This window comes from Enhydra lutris, unplaced genomic scaffold (assembly GCF_002288905.1).
Source record: "Enhydra lutris kenyoni isolate GAN:26980312 unplaced genomic scaffold, ASM228890v2 scaffoldscaffold85, whole genome shotgun sequence".
Taxonomy (NCBI): domain Eukaryota; kingdom Metazoa; phylum Chordata; class Mammalia; order Carnivora; family Mustelidae; genus Enhydra; species Enhydra lutris.
This window is the reverse complement of record NW_019154169.1, coordinates 8,405,155-8,421,573: the sequence shown is the minus strand read 5'-3', so window position 1 is coordinate 8,421,573 and position 16,419 is coordinate 8,405,155. Positions and strand designations below refer to the sequence as shown.

Genomic DNA, 16,419 nt, shown 5'->3' with positions numbered 1-16,419 from the left:
AATGCCTATTCAAGCCCTTTGCTCATTTTTTAATTGGGCTATTTATTTTTTTGTTGTTGAGTTGTAGGAACTCTGTATATTCTGGATACTAGACCCTTATCAGAGCTATGATTTGCAGATATTTTTGCCCATTCTGCTTGTCTATGTATCTTCTTGATAATGTCCTTTGCACATCAGTTTTATTTTTAATGATCAACTTTATTTTTTTCTTTTGGTGCTTGTAATGTTGGTGTCATATCTAAGAATCCATTGCCAAATCCAGGGTCATAAAAACTTACCCCATGTATTCTTCTAAGAGTTTACCATTTTAGCTCTTATATTTAAGTAGATCCATGTTGAGCTAATTTTTGTATATGGTATATGGTGTGAGGCTGGAGGCCAGCTGTGTTCTTTTGCAGGTAGATGTCCTGTTGTCCCATCATTTGCTGAAGAGACTGTTGTTTCCCCACAGAATGGTCTTAGCACTCTTGTTGAAAATTGATCATATGTGTGGGTTTATTTTTTGACTCCCAGTTCTGTTCCATTGGTTTATCTGTCCTTAGACCACGCTAATTTGATTACCGTGGCTTTGTAGTAAGTTTTTGAAATTGAGAGGTATGAAGATTGACTTTTCTATTTCTGAAAAAAGAGTTGTTGAAATTTTGACAGGTGCCTTGCCATGTTGAATCTGTAGATCGCTTTGGGGAGTGTTGCCGTCTTAACATATGAAGCCTTCTGATCCATGAACATAGAATATCTTTGCATTTGTTTAGGGCTTTTATTTCTTTTAGCGGTGTTTTGTAGTTTTTAGTGTGTGCATCTTTTGCCTCCTTGTGCTATTGTAAATGGAATTTTTTTTTAATTCCCTTTTTGGATTGTTCATTGCTAACGTATAGAAACAACAGCTGGTTTTTTGTTTTTGTTTTTCTTTTTGTTTTTTAAAGGTTTTATTTATTTGACAGAGAGAGATCACAAGTAGGCAGAGAGGCAGGCAGAGAGAGAGGGGGAAGCAGGCTCCCTGCTGAGCAGAGGGCCCGATGTGGGGCTCGATCCCAGGACCCTGGGACCATGACCTGAGCCAAAGGCAGAGGCTTAATCCACTGAGCCACCCAGGCACCCCCAACAGCTGGTTTTATATGTTGATCTTGATGCATTTATTAGCTCTTGTCATTACTTGTTGATTCCTTTTGATTTCTGCAAATAAAGAGAGTTTAACTTATTCCTTTTCAAGTTCAGTGCCTTTTATTTCTCTCTTTTTCTTTGTCTCTGGCTAGAACTTCCAGTGTAGTGTTTAACAGCAGCGGTGAAAGCAGTAGACATCTTGTTTTTTTCCCCAATGTTAAAGAGAAAGTTTGTAGTCTTTCATCATCGAATGATGTTAGCTGTGGATTTTTCATAGATACTCTTTATTATGTGGAGGAAATTCTCTTCTATTCCTAGTGTGCTAAGTATTTTTATTACAAAAGAATGTCGGGTTTTGTCAAGTATTTTTCTGTCACAGTCAGAATGATCATGTAGGTTTTTTCCCCCATTCTATTAATATGTATTACATTAGTTGATTTTCATAATTGAACCACCTTTGCATTCCTGGGATAAAACCCTCTTGATCATGTCGCATAATCCTTCCTTTGTGCTGTTGGATTTGGGATTTTGCTGGTTTTTGAACTTTGTATACATTGAGTCATTTAGTATTGACATTGAAAAGAATTGAGTAGGGGCGCCTGGGTGGCTCAGTGTGTTAAAGCCGCTGCCTTCGGCTTGGGTCATGATCCCAGGGTCTTGGGATAGAGCCCCACATCAGGCTCTCTGCTCAGCAGGGAGCCTGCTTCCTCCTTTCTCTGCCTGCTGCTCTGCCTACTTGTGATCTCTATCTGTCAAATAAATAAATAAAATCTTAAAAAAAAAAATTGACTGAGTTAAGTCCTAAAAGATACTCAGGGCAGCACCTGACACAGAATACCATTAGAGTGTTACCTAATCATTGTCATCGTTAATGGATACCTCGGCGAAGACTCAGAGAAGTGAAGCGGCTTATTGGAGGCCACACAGCACACCCTGCTCAGAGCCCACCCTGCAAGCCTGCCTCCCGTGTGCCATGTGGGCGGGGGCCTGGCACAGTCTTGTTTTGCTTGCTTGCACAGGGGACCGATGATAGCAAGTGTTTACTGAATGCCTGTGGTGTGTTGGGCCCCAAGCTGGATGTCTTGTGGTTGCCATCTCATGTTTTCTAACAGCTTGAGCTAGAATTTGCACCCCATACAGTTCAGGAATCTGAAGTATACTGCAGTGGCCCTCGGTGCCATCAGAGCTGTGGAGGCCTCAGCCTAGTCACTTTAAAGCATTTTCACTCCCCCTTGGCCGTTCCCCTCTGACCTCCCCTCAGACGTCCCCCCCGCTCCCAGGCCTAGGCAGCCACTGGTCTGCTTTTCACCTATAGATTTGCCGCCTCGGGACATTTTATACAAATGGGACATCATTTGTGGGTCCCAAGCTTTTTTCATTTAGCATAGATTATGGTCTCTCCGGGTTGTATGTAGTGTGTAGTGATAACTTCTTCGTAGGACCTAGTACTGTTCTCTCGTCTGGATTTGCCACGTTGTCTCTCTGTTCATTAGCTGACGGACTTTCAGTTTCCACTTCTTACAATTATGAGTAATATTGCTGTGCACATTCACACACAAGTTTTTCTGCAGGTATGTTTCACCGTCTTAATTTAGTTCTCCACGGCCCTCTGGGGACTGGGTCCTCACCGTGCGGGCGTGTGTACACAGGGTGCTTGGATTTTCATGGTTTGAACAAATGGAAGCAATCAAGGGGCACTCAGAGGGCACAGCAGCAGTTAGACCCTGCCTGGCACAGTGTTGTGACATTTGATTGGCCCGCACGGCTGTCCTGGTGCATGCCAGCCCGTGGGATCTGGCCTTCCAGGGCCACAGGGCGTGTGTGCTTGGAAGCCCGGGCCTCCCCTGGGAGTGGGCCACGTGCTGGCAGGGACGGCCAGGCTGGCTTGCTGCTGGCCACACGCAGAGGCAGCCGGTGCCCCAGGGCAGTGCAGCAGGCGCCTTCCTGCCAGGCCTGACCTCTGGGTCACTGGGGCCAAGCCCAGCGCCTGGCCTGGCCCAGCCTGCGTCAGCAGGGGCTACCTGGAGGGGTACTCTCCTCCCTGCCCTGTCATCAGCCCTCCTCCTACCCGGGGGCCCTTGCGGGTTGCTGTGACACAGGGCCTCCCACCCTGACCACTCTCCCTGCCCCCTGCCCCGGCTCAGGTGAATACATCAAGACCTGGAGGCCCCGGTACTTCCTGTTGAAGAGTGACGGCTCCTTCATCGGCTACAAGGAGCGGCCTGATGCCCCTGACCAGACCCTGCCCCCCCTGAACAACTTCTCTGTCGCAGGTGCGTCTCGGGGCACGCCAGGCCAGAGGTCAGGTGCTCGGGGAACCGACCGCTGGCAGACCCAGGTGGCCCACGGGGCTTGGCCTTTCCTTGGTGTGGGCCTGTCCACGGCCTGCTTGCCCTCGGCTCCATTTCCATGGTGCTGGTGGATGTCAGGCGCCTGCCATCCTTCCTGCGCTCTGGTAACGGCCCACTTCTCTGTTCCTCTGACCTCGAGATGGACAGCTTGGCCTCCCTGCTCAGCTGATCGCAGGGCCAACTTCACATCCTCCGTCCCCTCTGTGGTACCCCAAGTGGTGTCTTCCCGCTGGACCCTGGCCAGTAAAAGCTTGTCAGGCCCAAATCCCTTGCCTGGTCCTCATAGAACCACAGTCCTGCCCCCGACACCCTGCCACCTGGATTGGTCTCCACGTCCTCATTGTCCCACCTCCTGAGAATATCTCAGAGGCCCCCCCTTCACCCCTGCTCCTCAGCCCAGACCACCAGCCTCTCCCACCCAGCTCTCCGTGCCAGCTTCTCCCACAGCAGCACCCGAGGCCACTCCCACCCATGCTCTCTGAATCCAACTCCAGTCTCCTCTCTGTCCTGGTCACTTTCCTTGTGTTCTATGACTCTGACGAGGCTGTGCCCCATGCCAGCTTCTCACTTGAACTGTCAGCCTGTCCCGAGCACCTTCCCCTGCACTTTCCCTGGATGTCCTCTCGTCCCGTTTACCTACCATGCCCCAAACTGGCCTTCAGCTCTCTTTGAGGGCTCAGTGCAGGGATGCTCCTTCCTCTGGGATATCCCTTGAGCTCTGAGCCAGGTTGGCTGCCTCCTGGGCGTCCCCCGTCACAGCTCTGCTCGCTGACCTATCATCGTCTGGTAGTCTGTCCCCCTCCCCGACACACACTGGACTTTGAGCCCCAGAGAGGCAAGCCCAGGGCCGACTCCATCACTGACATATCTCTATACCATCTGGCACACAGGAGGTGGCTCGGGGAATGTGGGCTGCAGGCCAGCAGGGCTGTCCCCTCACCCTTCTGGCTCTGTCCCCTCTCTCTGTCCGCAGAATGCCAGCTGATGAAGACTGAGAGACCACGGCCCAATACCTTTGTCATACGCTGCCTGCAGTGGACCACGGTCATCGAGAGGACCTTCCATGTAGACTCTCCAGATGAGAGGTGAGCTTGGGCCTCTGTGTGGCCACCCTTTGAGAGTGACCTGGCCTAGTGTGAGGAGGAGGGCCACAGAGTGGCAGAGTCCCTTAGGCTCCTGCCCAGGAGTTTCCTGTCTCAGCTCTTCTGAGAACTGGAAAGCAGGTTTTTTTGTTTTGTTTTGTTTTGTTTTTTTAGTTTATCTGATAGAGTGAGAGCACAAGCAGGGGGAGGGGCAGAGAGAGGGGGAAGCAGGCTTGCCGCCGAGCAGAGAGCCCAGTTGGGGGCTTGATCCCAGAACCCTGGGATCACGACCTGAGCCGAAGGCAGACACCCAACTGACTGAGGCACCCAGATGCCCTGAAAGCAGGGGTTCTTAGTCTGCAGACCTTCTTCTGCGTTCTCAGACTGGAGTGGGCATTGGACTCCTGGGTGGAGCCCAACAGAACGGAGCTTTGGGCCCACATCGGGGCCTCTCACTGCCTGCCGACCCACGGAGGGCCAGGGGGCCGCCTTTTTAATGAGCATCACCATTGATTTTGAAGCAGATGGTTCAGAGATTCAGTGTTAAAAGGATCGGTTTCATCATCAGAAGAGATGATACAGATTTACCTCGTTCAAAAGTCCCGTGTCGGGAGGTGTCTGTTACTTCTGCCCCATACAGCCCGTCCCCGCACAAACCACGCTTCTTCTGTGTTCTTGGAGAGCTTCATGGGTGGGCGGGCTCATTCAGATAGACTCTTGCACCCTGCTCCCCTGGTTGGTTCTTTTTACACAAAAGGTGGCATCATACACAGACTTGTGAACGCTGTTTTTCCCTCCGTGTGTCTTGGGGCATCTTTCTGCGTCAGTCCCCAGAGAGCCGCCGCCGCCGCTGCGCTGGCTGGGTTTGGTTTTAGGTGGCCACACACGTATCCCCAGGTTTCCTGAGCGGTTCTTGATGAATGTGATCGGGGTTGTTTCCGGGCTTTGGCTCATTACAGGCGGCGCCACAGTGAAGTACCCCGTGCTTATCTCATTTAACGGATGTGCAGGCAACCCTGGAAGAGGAGTTCTTAGGTGTGGGGTTTCTGGGTCCCGGGGAGCATGCATTTGCGATTTCTAAGCGTGATGTCTGAGAGTGTCCTCGCAGCCTTGTGTTTTCTAATGTTTGGATTTTTTCCGTCTGATCAGTGGAAAGTGGCACCTTCAGGTGGTTTTCACTGGCCCTTTTATCTATATGCGTGAGTTTGAGCATCCTCTCCTACCTTCAAGGGCCACATGAGTTTCCCTTTCTGAACTGTCTGTTCATAACCTTGGCTTATTTTTCTGTTGGGTAGTCAGTCTTCGTCTCATTTCTGAAAGCTCTTTATGTGTTAGGAAGCTTAGATGTGTATAATGAGTAGCTCATATCTTTTCCCCCACTTTGTCCCTTTGGACCTCACTTTGAGAAACACTCCTTTGGCTTGTCTGGGGGGCGAGGATTCAGCTGACGCTGTGGCAAACCCAGGAAAACGGTGCCATCCCGGAGAATCTTCAGCCATGACAGAAATATTCAGTACCTGTGGTGTCCGGGGGCAGGGGTGGGGTGGAACTGGGAGTCACCGGTGCCTGCTGAGCTTGTGAAATGTGAAATGGGGCTCGTGCAACCGAGAATTTTTATTTTTATTTAATCAGTTTAAACTTAAGTAGCCGCATATGGCTGGTGGCTTCCCTCTCAGATACCGTGTATCGAGTGGATGCACAGAACAATGTCGTGAGGTGTGTTCCCGTAGCCTGTGGCGTCACTGTCATTGCGCGGCTTCCCAGAGTTCAAGGTGTGCCTGCCCCGCCACCGGCAGCAGGGCTCCCTACCGCCTCAGGCCAGCCGAAGTGCGAGTCCGCTGATAGTTGCGGACAGAAACCGTGGACTGCCAGTAAACGCAGATGGAGACCAGTAGGTACCAGTAGGGCCTGGGCGTCGGAAGGTGTTGGGTAGGAAGGGGACGATGACGCCAGGAAAAGGGACCAGCGTATGCGAAGGCCTGGAGGTGAGGCAGATGGGTTGTCATCTCCAGGACCACAGAGGGTTCTTCGTCACCAAAGCATCAAGGGCCAGGGGCCTTGGGAGAGGGCCAGTGGAGGCCCTGCCGCCGGCGGGCTCAGCTGGGTCATGGACTCCAGATGGAGATCCCTCCAGGGCTTGGCAGGCCGGGAGTCAGTTGGGGTTTGTCTCAAGGTCACTGAGGGATTCCGGGGGGTGGTAAACAGGAAGCCCTTGATTCAGCCATACCTGGTGCACAGTTTGCAAGCCTGGAAAAGGAGCATTGGGGAGCTGGCAAAGCATTTGAGTAGGCAGGAGCCCCACTCTGCCTTCCATGTGGGTGAGATTCTGTGCTCTTCAGCATGGGGAGGAATCCCTTTGACGGGACTGTGGGGGCTAGACAGCCCCTGCCTTGCTCCTTTTCTTGGCACCTGCTGCTGCTGGAAAGAAATGTGCTGGGGCTGCTCTGAGGCCAGACTCCAGATTCCCGGCCTTAACCCTGGGGCAGGTGTGAGTTAGCAAGAGGAAGGACGCTCATTCGTGGCTGTCATCACTGGCCTGCCTTAGCAGGCTCGAGTCTAAGGAGAGAGGCGCGGGCTGGGGGCGTTGTCTAGAGGCCGCAGCGGCCTGTTCCCTGGGCTCCTGGTAGCCTTTCCCGGGAGCCTCCCCCGGTGTCCCCCCACCACCCCAACCCCCTTGTTTGAGATGTGCAGGAAAGTGGAGAGAAGAGTCAAAGAGACGAACGTGCAGGTGCCCTGCACCTAGACTCAGCAGCCCCGCTTCTGCCGCGGTGGCCTCATCTAGCTTTGTTTTGTGCTGAATTGTGTAATTCTGATCACACTTCTGACACTTGGCTCCTTCACACGTCAGCAGGCGTCTGCTAAGAATGAGGACTTTCTCCTACAGAGTCATGATGCCGTTACCACTGCTGAGGGGACCGTTCGCAGGACTTGCGATCTCTCCATGTCCGTGTCTACTAGAATTTCCCTGGTTGTCCTCAAAGTGTTTTTTAAGCCAGGATTCCTTCAGGGTATTCGTTGTGTCTTTGGCCTGTTAACTTCGTTCAGCCCTGTCTCTCACCCCCACCCCACCTCCCCGTCCCGGACAAGCCGACTAGTTGTCTTGTAGAATGTCTCATACTTGGGATGTGTTATCTTACTGCCTTTGCACCATTTACTTTGTTCCTCTGTGCCTGTATTTCCTGTAAACCAGAAATTAGGGCCTGAGCAGGGTTGGCAGACAAGGGCCCAGCCTCCTGCTTTTGCAAAGAAAGTTTTATTGAAACACACCATGCCCGTTCATTTACAAATTGTCTGTGGCTGCATTGTCCTATGATGGCCGAGTTGAATAGTTCTAACAGAGATCTTGTGACCTACCGAGCCTAAAATGTTCGTTCTTTGGCTCTTTCCAAGAGAAGTTTGGAGATGTTTGGTCTGAGTAGGTGTACTTAATAGTGCATTGGATTATTACGACCTTTCAATGTAAATCTTACCGTGTCATTTCTCTGTTGAGAACTCTGAGTGGCTTTACTTCCACTGGGAGTAAACTCCAGAGTTTATGCGTATTCTTTTTATTTTTTTTTTTAAGATTTTACTTACTTGAGGGAGCAGGGAGAAAGCATGCACGTGGGGGGAGGAGCAGAAGGACAGGGACAGACTCTGTGCTGAGTGTGGACCCCAGTGTAGGGCTCCATCCCACGACCATGAGCTGAGATCATGACCTGAGCTGAGATCAAAAGTCAGATGCTCAACCGACTGAGCCACCCAGGCACCATTTTTTTTTTTTTTAAGTAGGGTCCACACCCAGCATGGAGCCCAGTGCAGGGCTCAAACTCAGGATCTTGAGATCATGACCTGAGCTGAGATCAAGAGTTGGCCGCTTAACAGACTGAGCCACCCAGGGGCCCCACTTCATGCCATATTCTGCCCAGTGCTCCGTGATCTGGTCTCCTCTGCAGAATCATTTTCTATGGCTAGTTTCTTCACTGTAGCCACACTGGTCTCCTTGTAATTCCTTAAACATGCCAGACACTGCCTCAGGCCGCAGTAGCGGCCCCGCTGTGTCACTCGCACAGTGGATCTCGGGCTCTTGGCTGCGGTGGGAGCACACACCTCTTTGTGCCTCGGTTTCCAATCAGAAATGTCCCTGCTCTGTCCAGTGTTGTTGAGTGTGGAAGGGGCTCATGTCTGTGGAGCCCTTAGTTTTCTCCCGAGGAAGCAGCCGGCCCAGGCTGCCTGCATAGACTCATGCTTGCTGGTGCCTTGTCTCTCCTCCGTCCCCTCGGCCACCTGGCACCCTTTGCCTGGAGGACGGCTATAGTCTCCTGACGCTTCCTCTCCCTGCCCCTGACCCGCACCCCACTGCAGCTGCAGACGGAACACAGAAATCAGATCCCGTCACCCTTTGCATGGACCCATTACAGCTTCCTGGGCCATTCGGTTGAACACGTCCGTCCCTAACCCAGTGCCACACGGAGCCCGGCGTGTTCTGGGCCCGTCCTCCCTCCTCTCCTCGTCTCCTCTGTTCATCTCTGTCTGTCACCCCAGCCACACAGGCGCCCGCGGGCCTTCTGCAGACGTCCCGGGCTTCCCGGCTGCACCCTCAGTGCCAGAACACAGGCCTGGCACCCCGAGGGCGCTTGGGAAGTGTATGCCAGCTGGCTGGTGCCCCGTGGCCCCTTCTGAGGTCCTTGCTCCATGCCAGGCATTGCCCGAAGCACTCTGTGTCTCCTGCTCATTTCGCATGACCCTCGTCCCGGCTCTCCGTGTCAGCCAACTGAGGCACAGGAAAGTCAGATGGCCTGGCATCACCACCAGGAAGGGGCAGACCTCGGATTCACGCCAGGCCATTGGCTCCAGAGTTTGCTTTTCAGCCCGTGTGTCATGTCCTGGTGCATGGAAGGCAGATGGAGGCCTGAGAAGCGAGGTCAGGTCCCTCAGGGCCCCAGGGCCCGTCTGCAGTGCACTTGAGCTCTGGGCCCAGCTCCCTGCTCCCAGGCTGGTCTGCACTTGGCCTAGTGCTTCCTGGGGGAATGTGGCTCCTCCCAGTGGGCCTCCGGTGGCTCCAGAGCCCACAGGAGGGATGAGATGGTCCCTGAAAGTACTCCATCAATGGGGAAAGTGCTTTGAGTGCGGTGGGGGCTGGCAGGCTTGGGGCCTGCAGCTCTCGCTGGCTGGCTCTGTCATGGGCGCCTGCTGGCATCCCTGGGCCCCGGTCTCCTCGTCTGTAGAGTGAGCTGAGTGGCAGTGCCTGCTTGGGAGGGCTGTGGGCAGACTCCCAAGTTGAGGCACATAGAGCACCCGCGCAGCTTCTGGCTGCAGCGCGCTCTGCAAGCCGGTGGTGTTCCCCTTGCTCTGGTGGGGGAGGCCCTCTCGAAATGGTGGCCGGGGCCAGAACTCCCAACGGGCAGCTTTCCGCCCCCCCCCCCCCCGTGCCCGGGCTCCACGGCACTGTGTGCCTTCTCCCCGAGCCTTCCTGCTGGAGGGCCCTGCTTCAGCCCCCCGGGCCGCATCTGGGAAGGGAGCTGTTACTCTCATCAGGGAACAGCAGCATGGTGCCAGAAGGAGCACGAGGGCCCACTGTGAGTCTCAGCTTTGGCACCGTCTGTGTGGGTGACCCCCACAAGTGATTCGACCTCTGTGTGTCTCAGTTTCCAATCAGAAATGCCCCCCTCTCTCCAGTGTCGTTGAGTGTGGAAGGGGCTGGTGTCTGTGGAGCCCTTAGTTTTCTCATCATGTCTCTGGGGAAGGAGGGTGGCCCCCCCCCGGGGGCTCTCCTTTGAGGGCGGGAAGGCACAGCAGCCCCACCTCTGGGTGGGAGCTCCCCTCTGCCCCAGACACCGTGTTGCAAACCCTTAAGGAGTAGCCTGGGCCGCGGGCCTCGCTTTTTCTCTGGAATTCTGTGCTGCAACCTTGTAGTCTTGGTCCACTTGGAACAGGAGAGGGGGCTTGTCCGGCGGTGGGAGAGCCCCTGTTACCCCTGAACAATCTCCTACATGTTTGTGGGTTCCTTGGCTCCTGGGGAACCTGGGCAGCGTGAGCCAAGGTGGAGGGCTTAGGTCCAGTCCTTGCCCGGCGTCTTGAATACCTTCCTGGAGTCAAACCCTTCCTGAGTACCGTGCTCCCTACACAGCAGCTCACCTGTGCCACGGTGTCCCTGGTCTGCCAGGGAGGGGAGAGCTTGTCCTCAGGGCAGAGCTGCTGCTTAAGCCCCAGCCCGCATGACTCCTCAGTGCCAGCTTTGCGGCCCAGAGAGGCCCCTTGGAGCTGCTGCTGGCGCTCCCGTGGTGTGGACAAGCCGTCATTTATTCATCCAGGCTTCTGTTGACGACTGTGTTCCTCTCCCTTATAAACAGAGCTGACGGCACGCTCTGCGTCCTAGGCTTTAACTTGCTTTTTCATGTGACAGCCCCTCTGGGTGCGTATACGTCAGATACATATGTATTCTGTTCTTTTTGATGTCTCTTAGGAGATTGGTGAGTTTTTTTTCCCTTTCTTTTCTTGTTTGTTCTTTCTTTTTTAAAGTAGGCTCCGTGTCCAACATGGAGCCCAGTGCAGGGCTTGAACTCACAACCCTGAGATCAAGACCTGGGCTGAAGAGTCAGATGCCTAACTAACTGGGCCACCCTGGTGCCCAAGTGATTTGTTTTGTCTTCAGTCCACGGTCTTACACCTGAAGTCAGCATTTAAAAATCTCTAGGAGGACAATGGAGATCCGGTAAAGCCTCTCATGGGATGTGCTCACCCCGCCCGTTACTGAAAAATAGGAACAGGAATGTGGGGGTAGGGATTTATACTGTACTGTGTCCCAAAGAGGTCATGGGTCAAAACAAGTTGAGAAATGGCAGCCTGAGGCTTTGGCTCAGAGAGGGAAGAGGCCAGTCCTGCCCTGCCTGCGTGTGTGCTGGGCCTCGGTGTCAGCTGTGTGTGTACTGGGCCTGTGTGTGCACCGGGTCTGGGGCCACTTGAACTTTGGCCTCCTTGCTTGCTGGTTCCCCAGGTACCTACTGAGTGTCCACTTGGGTGTCGCGTTATACCACAGACAGACAAAATCCCTGCCCTCGTGGGCCTGACATACATGGGTTATGGGGCCCCTGGACTCAGCCTGGGAAGGGCCAGTGTGCCGGCACCGGCGTCAGTGTTGGCAGCATTTGTACATCTGTCTTATGAAGCAGCGTCTCCTGTGAGCAGGCCACTTTGAGACCTGGAGCTTCCAGATGTGAGCTGGGGCCTCTGGTGGCAGTGACTGCCCGGCTCAGCGAGCCGTGGAGCAGAGCGAGAGCAGCCCTGCCCTTGGCTCTGGAAGGTCACGGGCCCTCTGTGATTCCAGCCACCAGGCTCGGAACACCCACTATGCTTCTCTTGAATGGTGGGGTTTTTGTTTTGCTTTTTTTCCCCACCAATCTGTGCCTCAGTTTTCCCATCTGTAACACAGAAGGAGGGACGAGTGTGCTCTAGGAGTGTTTGTGATGGGGGGACAGTGGAATTAGACTCCCCCTTGCCCCTGGCTCCCAGATCCCCTCCCTGGAGGCAGCCAGGCCTCCGTGTCAAGCGTGCCCTTCCAGAGGGGTCCGCGCTGGGGTAAGCACACGTGCCTGCGTGTGCATTGCTCTTATTCTAACTCCAGCAGCGTGACACGCCGCCCTGTTCAGCATGTTCTTTTTTCCCTTAAGGTGTCTCAGGCCGTCCAGGTCTGCGTCTAGATCCTCTGAGCTGCCCAGTGTTCCTTACATAGAAGCTTCACACACATTCCCCGCACCTCCCGGCGCCCAGGGAGATCCAAGGTGCCATCACCTGGAGGCACACCATTGTTTTCTCTAATACCGTGCAAACTCGATACCCAGTTCAATTGAGATAGGCCACCAACTGTGAGGTGCCCCCGGATTCCAGTAGTGTCAGAACGCGAGGCGAGGTGCACGTGGGACTGCTGGGCGGCACGGAGTGGCCGTAGTGCCCCTCGGGGTGTGAGGAGCTGGAGGCTGAGTGCAGCCCCCCCAGGGTAGCCCCGGCTCCTTAGGCCGCTTGCTCCCTGCGTGACCTTGGCCGGGGACCTCCGTGCCTCGGGAGTGCGAGCACAGTTTCACCTCCTGCCCGGGGCCGGGCTGATTCTCGAAGAAGTGAGGCTGACCGGCCAGTCTCCCTGAGGTTTATCTAAACTGCTGTGGTTTGGAAAGTTGCCCGCTTGGGCTCTTTGAATTTTCTTGTTCTCAGTGTGCATTTTATTTTTCTCACCGTTCATGGGGCTGTTTCATAGACCTAAGTAAGCTGAGTCCATAGCGGGTTGAGCCGCTTAAAACTGTGTGGTGAGTCAAACCTGGGAGGGGCATGGAAAATGGAGTATCGTTCAGCCTCCTACTTTCTTTTTTGTGGCCTCTGGTTGCTTTTACTTCTTCCTCCTAGATCGCTTTTCCCTTTCTAGAGACAGAACAGTTTGCAAGTATCAAAAGAAAGCTATTTCCGAGCAAGTTCTAAATCGTGAGTGACAGAAATAGTTTATTCTTAAACAAGCTCCTTTTGGCTGGGACCTGCTTCCCTGTCTGCCACCTTCTGCTTCACGTCTCTGCCCCACTAGGAACCTCTGTCCCTGAGTCCTCCTGGCAGACAGCTCCCTCTGGGGAATCTTGCTGTATAAGATCTTCGGCTTTCTTTGGCTGATGAATTCTTCCTTTTACTCTTGGTTTGCTTTTACAAATCATCGCGCTTGTCATTTGTTCTGGAGGAGTCCCGAGGAGTGCTGTGGCTCAGGGTGGTGGTTTATTTTCAAGGGGCTGTGAAGAAAGGTGGTCTCCCTTCTTTGGTCATTGAATTATTGCTCACTTCAGGTGGCCCTCAGGCCAGGCCTCTCCTGGCACATAGATACAATCTCTGTCCTTGTTCCACTCTTACCCTCTCTTTACCCACTGCAGCCAGAGGATCTGCAAAATGTCAGTCCTGTCCGGTTGGCTCCCCCCCAGCTCAGACAGATCTTGCCAGAATGCTCAAAGGTGTTGGTCATTTGCTCCCATTGGAGGGGGTGGGGCTCAGTCCTTCCTGCCCAGGCTCCCTGGGACTCATGGCTCTTGTGACCTGTCCCTCGCAGGGAAGAGTGGATGCGAGCCATTCAGATGGTTGCCAACAGCCTCAAGCAGCGGGGCCCAGGTGAGGACCCCATGGACTATAAGTGTGGCTCCCCCAGCGACCCTTCTGCGGCTGAGGAGATGGAAGTGGCAGTTAGCAAGGCCCGGGCCAAAGTGGTAAGTGCTGCAGGGGCAGGCAGCCTGTCTGGGAGCACCCCTCCCCCCACCAACACTGGCCCTGCCGCCCTTGGTTTCCTACAGAGCGCATAGGGACGCGGCTGGGACCCTCCAGGACTGCCCTGTGGGATGGCTGATGCACGGGTATAGGTTCCCCAGGGCTGCTCTTTGACCCTGGAGGGAGGGGCAGCTGCATCCTCAGTGACCGCGAAGACCTGTCTGCCCCCATGTTGGACCCTCCCGGGGGCCCCCTGCCTGGGAGAGCCCCGGTCTGAAGGCCACTTCAGAGCAAAGAGTTGCTGCCCAGAGCCTCCCTTCCTGCTTATGCCCAAGCCTTTTGGCAACAGTGTCCTTTGATTTTTCTTTTCTCTTTGTTAAAATGTCCTCCCGTGGGCCATGTGCCAAGCACTGACTGCCCCACTCTTTCCCTCTCCTGGGCAGACCATGAATGACTTCGACTATCTCAAACTTCTGGGCAAGGGCACCTTTGGCAAAGTGATTCTGGTGCGAGAGAAGGCCAGTGGCCGGTACTATGCCATGAAGATCCTGCGGAAGGAAGTTATCATCGCCAAGGTGGGTGCCCCCGGGGCTGCTGCTGGCTGGCCACCTGCACCTTCAGGAAGCCTGAGGCCCACCTCACCCTGCCCTCCGGGCGCCCCGGGGACTAGGGTGGAGTGTCTGACTAGGCCTCACCCAGTGGGCGCTGTCAGGGTCTGAAGGCAGGTCTCCTGGCCACAGAATGGGCTGGTGGGGAGGCCCTGCGGCAGGGGGCGTGGCTCGGGGCCTCTCCATATGAGGCTGGACCAGAATGGAATTCTGTTCCTCTTTCTCTCCCTTTAAAGTTTTTAAAAGGGAAAGTTCCTGACATATACACCAAGTGTTTAAGAGAAAAGTAAACACAGTGGATTCCCGTGTAGCTGACATCCACCTTCAGTTGTTGTCAGTGTCTGGCCCATCTTGTTTCATTAGTCTGCCCCCCACTTTGTTTGCCCTGGAGTATCTTAAGGCACGTTCTAGACATCGTATAATTTCACCCATAGATACTTTAAGGTTTTATTTATTTATTTTTGAGAGAGAGCGAGTGAGCAAGAGAGCAAGCGAGCACACAAGCTGGGGGTGGGGGGGCAGAGGGAGAGGGAGAAGCAGGCTCCCCGCTGAACAGGAAGCCCGATGCGGGGCTCAACCCCAGAACCTGGGGATCAGGACCTGAGCCAAAGGCAGCTGCTTCACTAACTGAGCTCCCCAGGCGCCCCAAACCCATATATACTTAGATTCAGATCTTTAACAGCTAAAGATTTTTGAAGCCTTTAATGGAGCTGTGGTCTCCTCCAGCAAAGCTGTCCGTCCCCCCGAGTCAGGCTTCCTCAGCCTCAGCACTGTCGGTCTTCAGGGCCAGATCGTTCTCTACAGCGGGGCTGTCCGGTGCACGCAGGAGGAGTAGCTGCATCCTGGCCTTCGCCCCTAGAGCCACTAGCACCAAGTTGTGACCGTCAAGAATGTCGTCAGACATCATCATCGCGTGTCCCCTGGGGATGGACTCAGCCCCGGGAAGAGCCGGTGTCCCCAGTGCTGCAGGCGGTATAGGATTTTCAGCAGATACCAACACTTGAGCCCGTATTCAAGTGGCCTGCAGGGCCTGTGAAGCCTGTGCCAGGCCCACCCCTATGTATCTGATTCGGTGGGTCTGGGAGGGGTCTGAGAATTTGCATTTCTCCAAGTTCCTGGGCCACATGATGCTGCCAGCGTGGGGACGCACCGGGAACTGCTGCTCCCCGGGGTAGAGCCCCAATCAGCTCTTCTTCCTTTGTTCAGCAGCAGCACTTGGAGGGGTGATTCCCACTGCCTGCGGGGTCACCTTCAGGATCTTACAGGGATGGCTTCTCCCTCCTTAGAGACACTAAACTTGCCCGGTGGGTTCCGCAGGTGACAGCTTGAGCCCTCTGTCATAAAGTCCCCATCGACTTCTCCCCTTGTCGCTTTGAAAGTGAGCCACTGATGGGCCTTGTCTGGGGCATTTTTCTTTCTTCTTTTTTTTAAAAAGATATATTTATTTATTTGAGAGAGAAAGCAGGAGTGGGGGGAGGGGCAGAGGAAGAGAATCTTCAAGCAGACTGAGTACAAAGCCCCACAGGGGCTCAGTCTCCGTCTCACAGCCCGTGAGGTCATGATCTGAGCCGAAACCAAGAGTCAGACGCTTAACCCACTGAGCCACCCAGGTGCCCGTGGGGCCGTAATTTCATTCTAGTTTGCAGATGGTACTTTGCCTTTCTCTGTGGAGCGGCTAGGAATGGAAGTGCATTTCCCCGAAGCACTGCACCCCCATCCCTGAGCTGGGGGCGGGGGCAGGTGTGGTGTTGCCCGCCAGCCCCTCACCCAGCCTCTGTCTGCAGGATGAAGTTGCCCACACGGTCACCGAGAGCCGGGTCCTACAGAACACCAGACACCCGTTCCTCACCGTGAGTGCTGCTTCCCTCTTAGTCAGGGCCTGGCCTCCCTGTGTGCCATGAGAGACCTGCTTCCAGCGGGGCTCAGGAAAAGAGCCCAACCCTGCCACCTTGAAGCATGTTCGTGTCAGCCAGGTGGCCAGGGCCAGATGGTGTTGGGCTCCCCAGATGGCCTGAACCAAACCCCAGGTTTGGCAGCTTCTTCACAGATGGTGGCTTCATAGCAGTGTTT

The 16,419-nt window shown here is 54.4% G+C and overlaps 1 protein-coding gene across 1 annotated transcript in view; it reads left to right on the top strand.

Moving 5' to 3' along the window:
* The window catches only part of LOC111161374 (AKT serine/threonine kinase 2), a 48,022-nt gene that overhangs the window by 24,507 nt on the left and 7,096 nt on the right, over positions 1-16,419 (top strand). Inside the window, exons 3-7 of the mRNA XM_022524988.1 lie at positions 3,246-3,374; positions 4,426-4,537; positions 13,590-13,743; positions 14,185-14,316; positions 16,134-16,199. Coding sequence (XP_022380696.1) covers positions 3,246-3,374; positions 4,426-4,537; positions 13,590-13,743; positions 14,185-14,316; positions 16,134-16,199 — 593 coding nt within the window. The remainder of the gene's footprint in view (positions 1-3,245; positions 3,375-4,425; positions 4,538-13,589; positions 13,744-14,184; positions 14,317-16,133; positions 16,200-16,419) is intronic.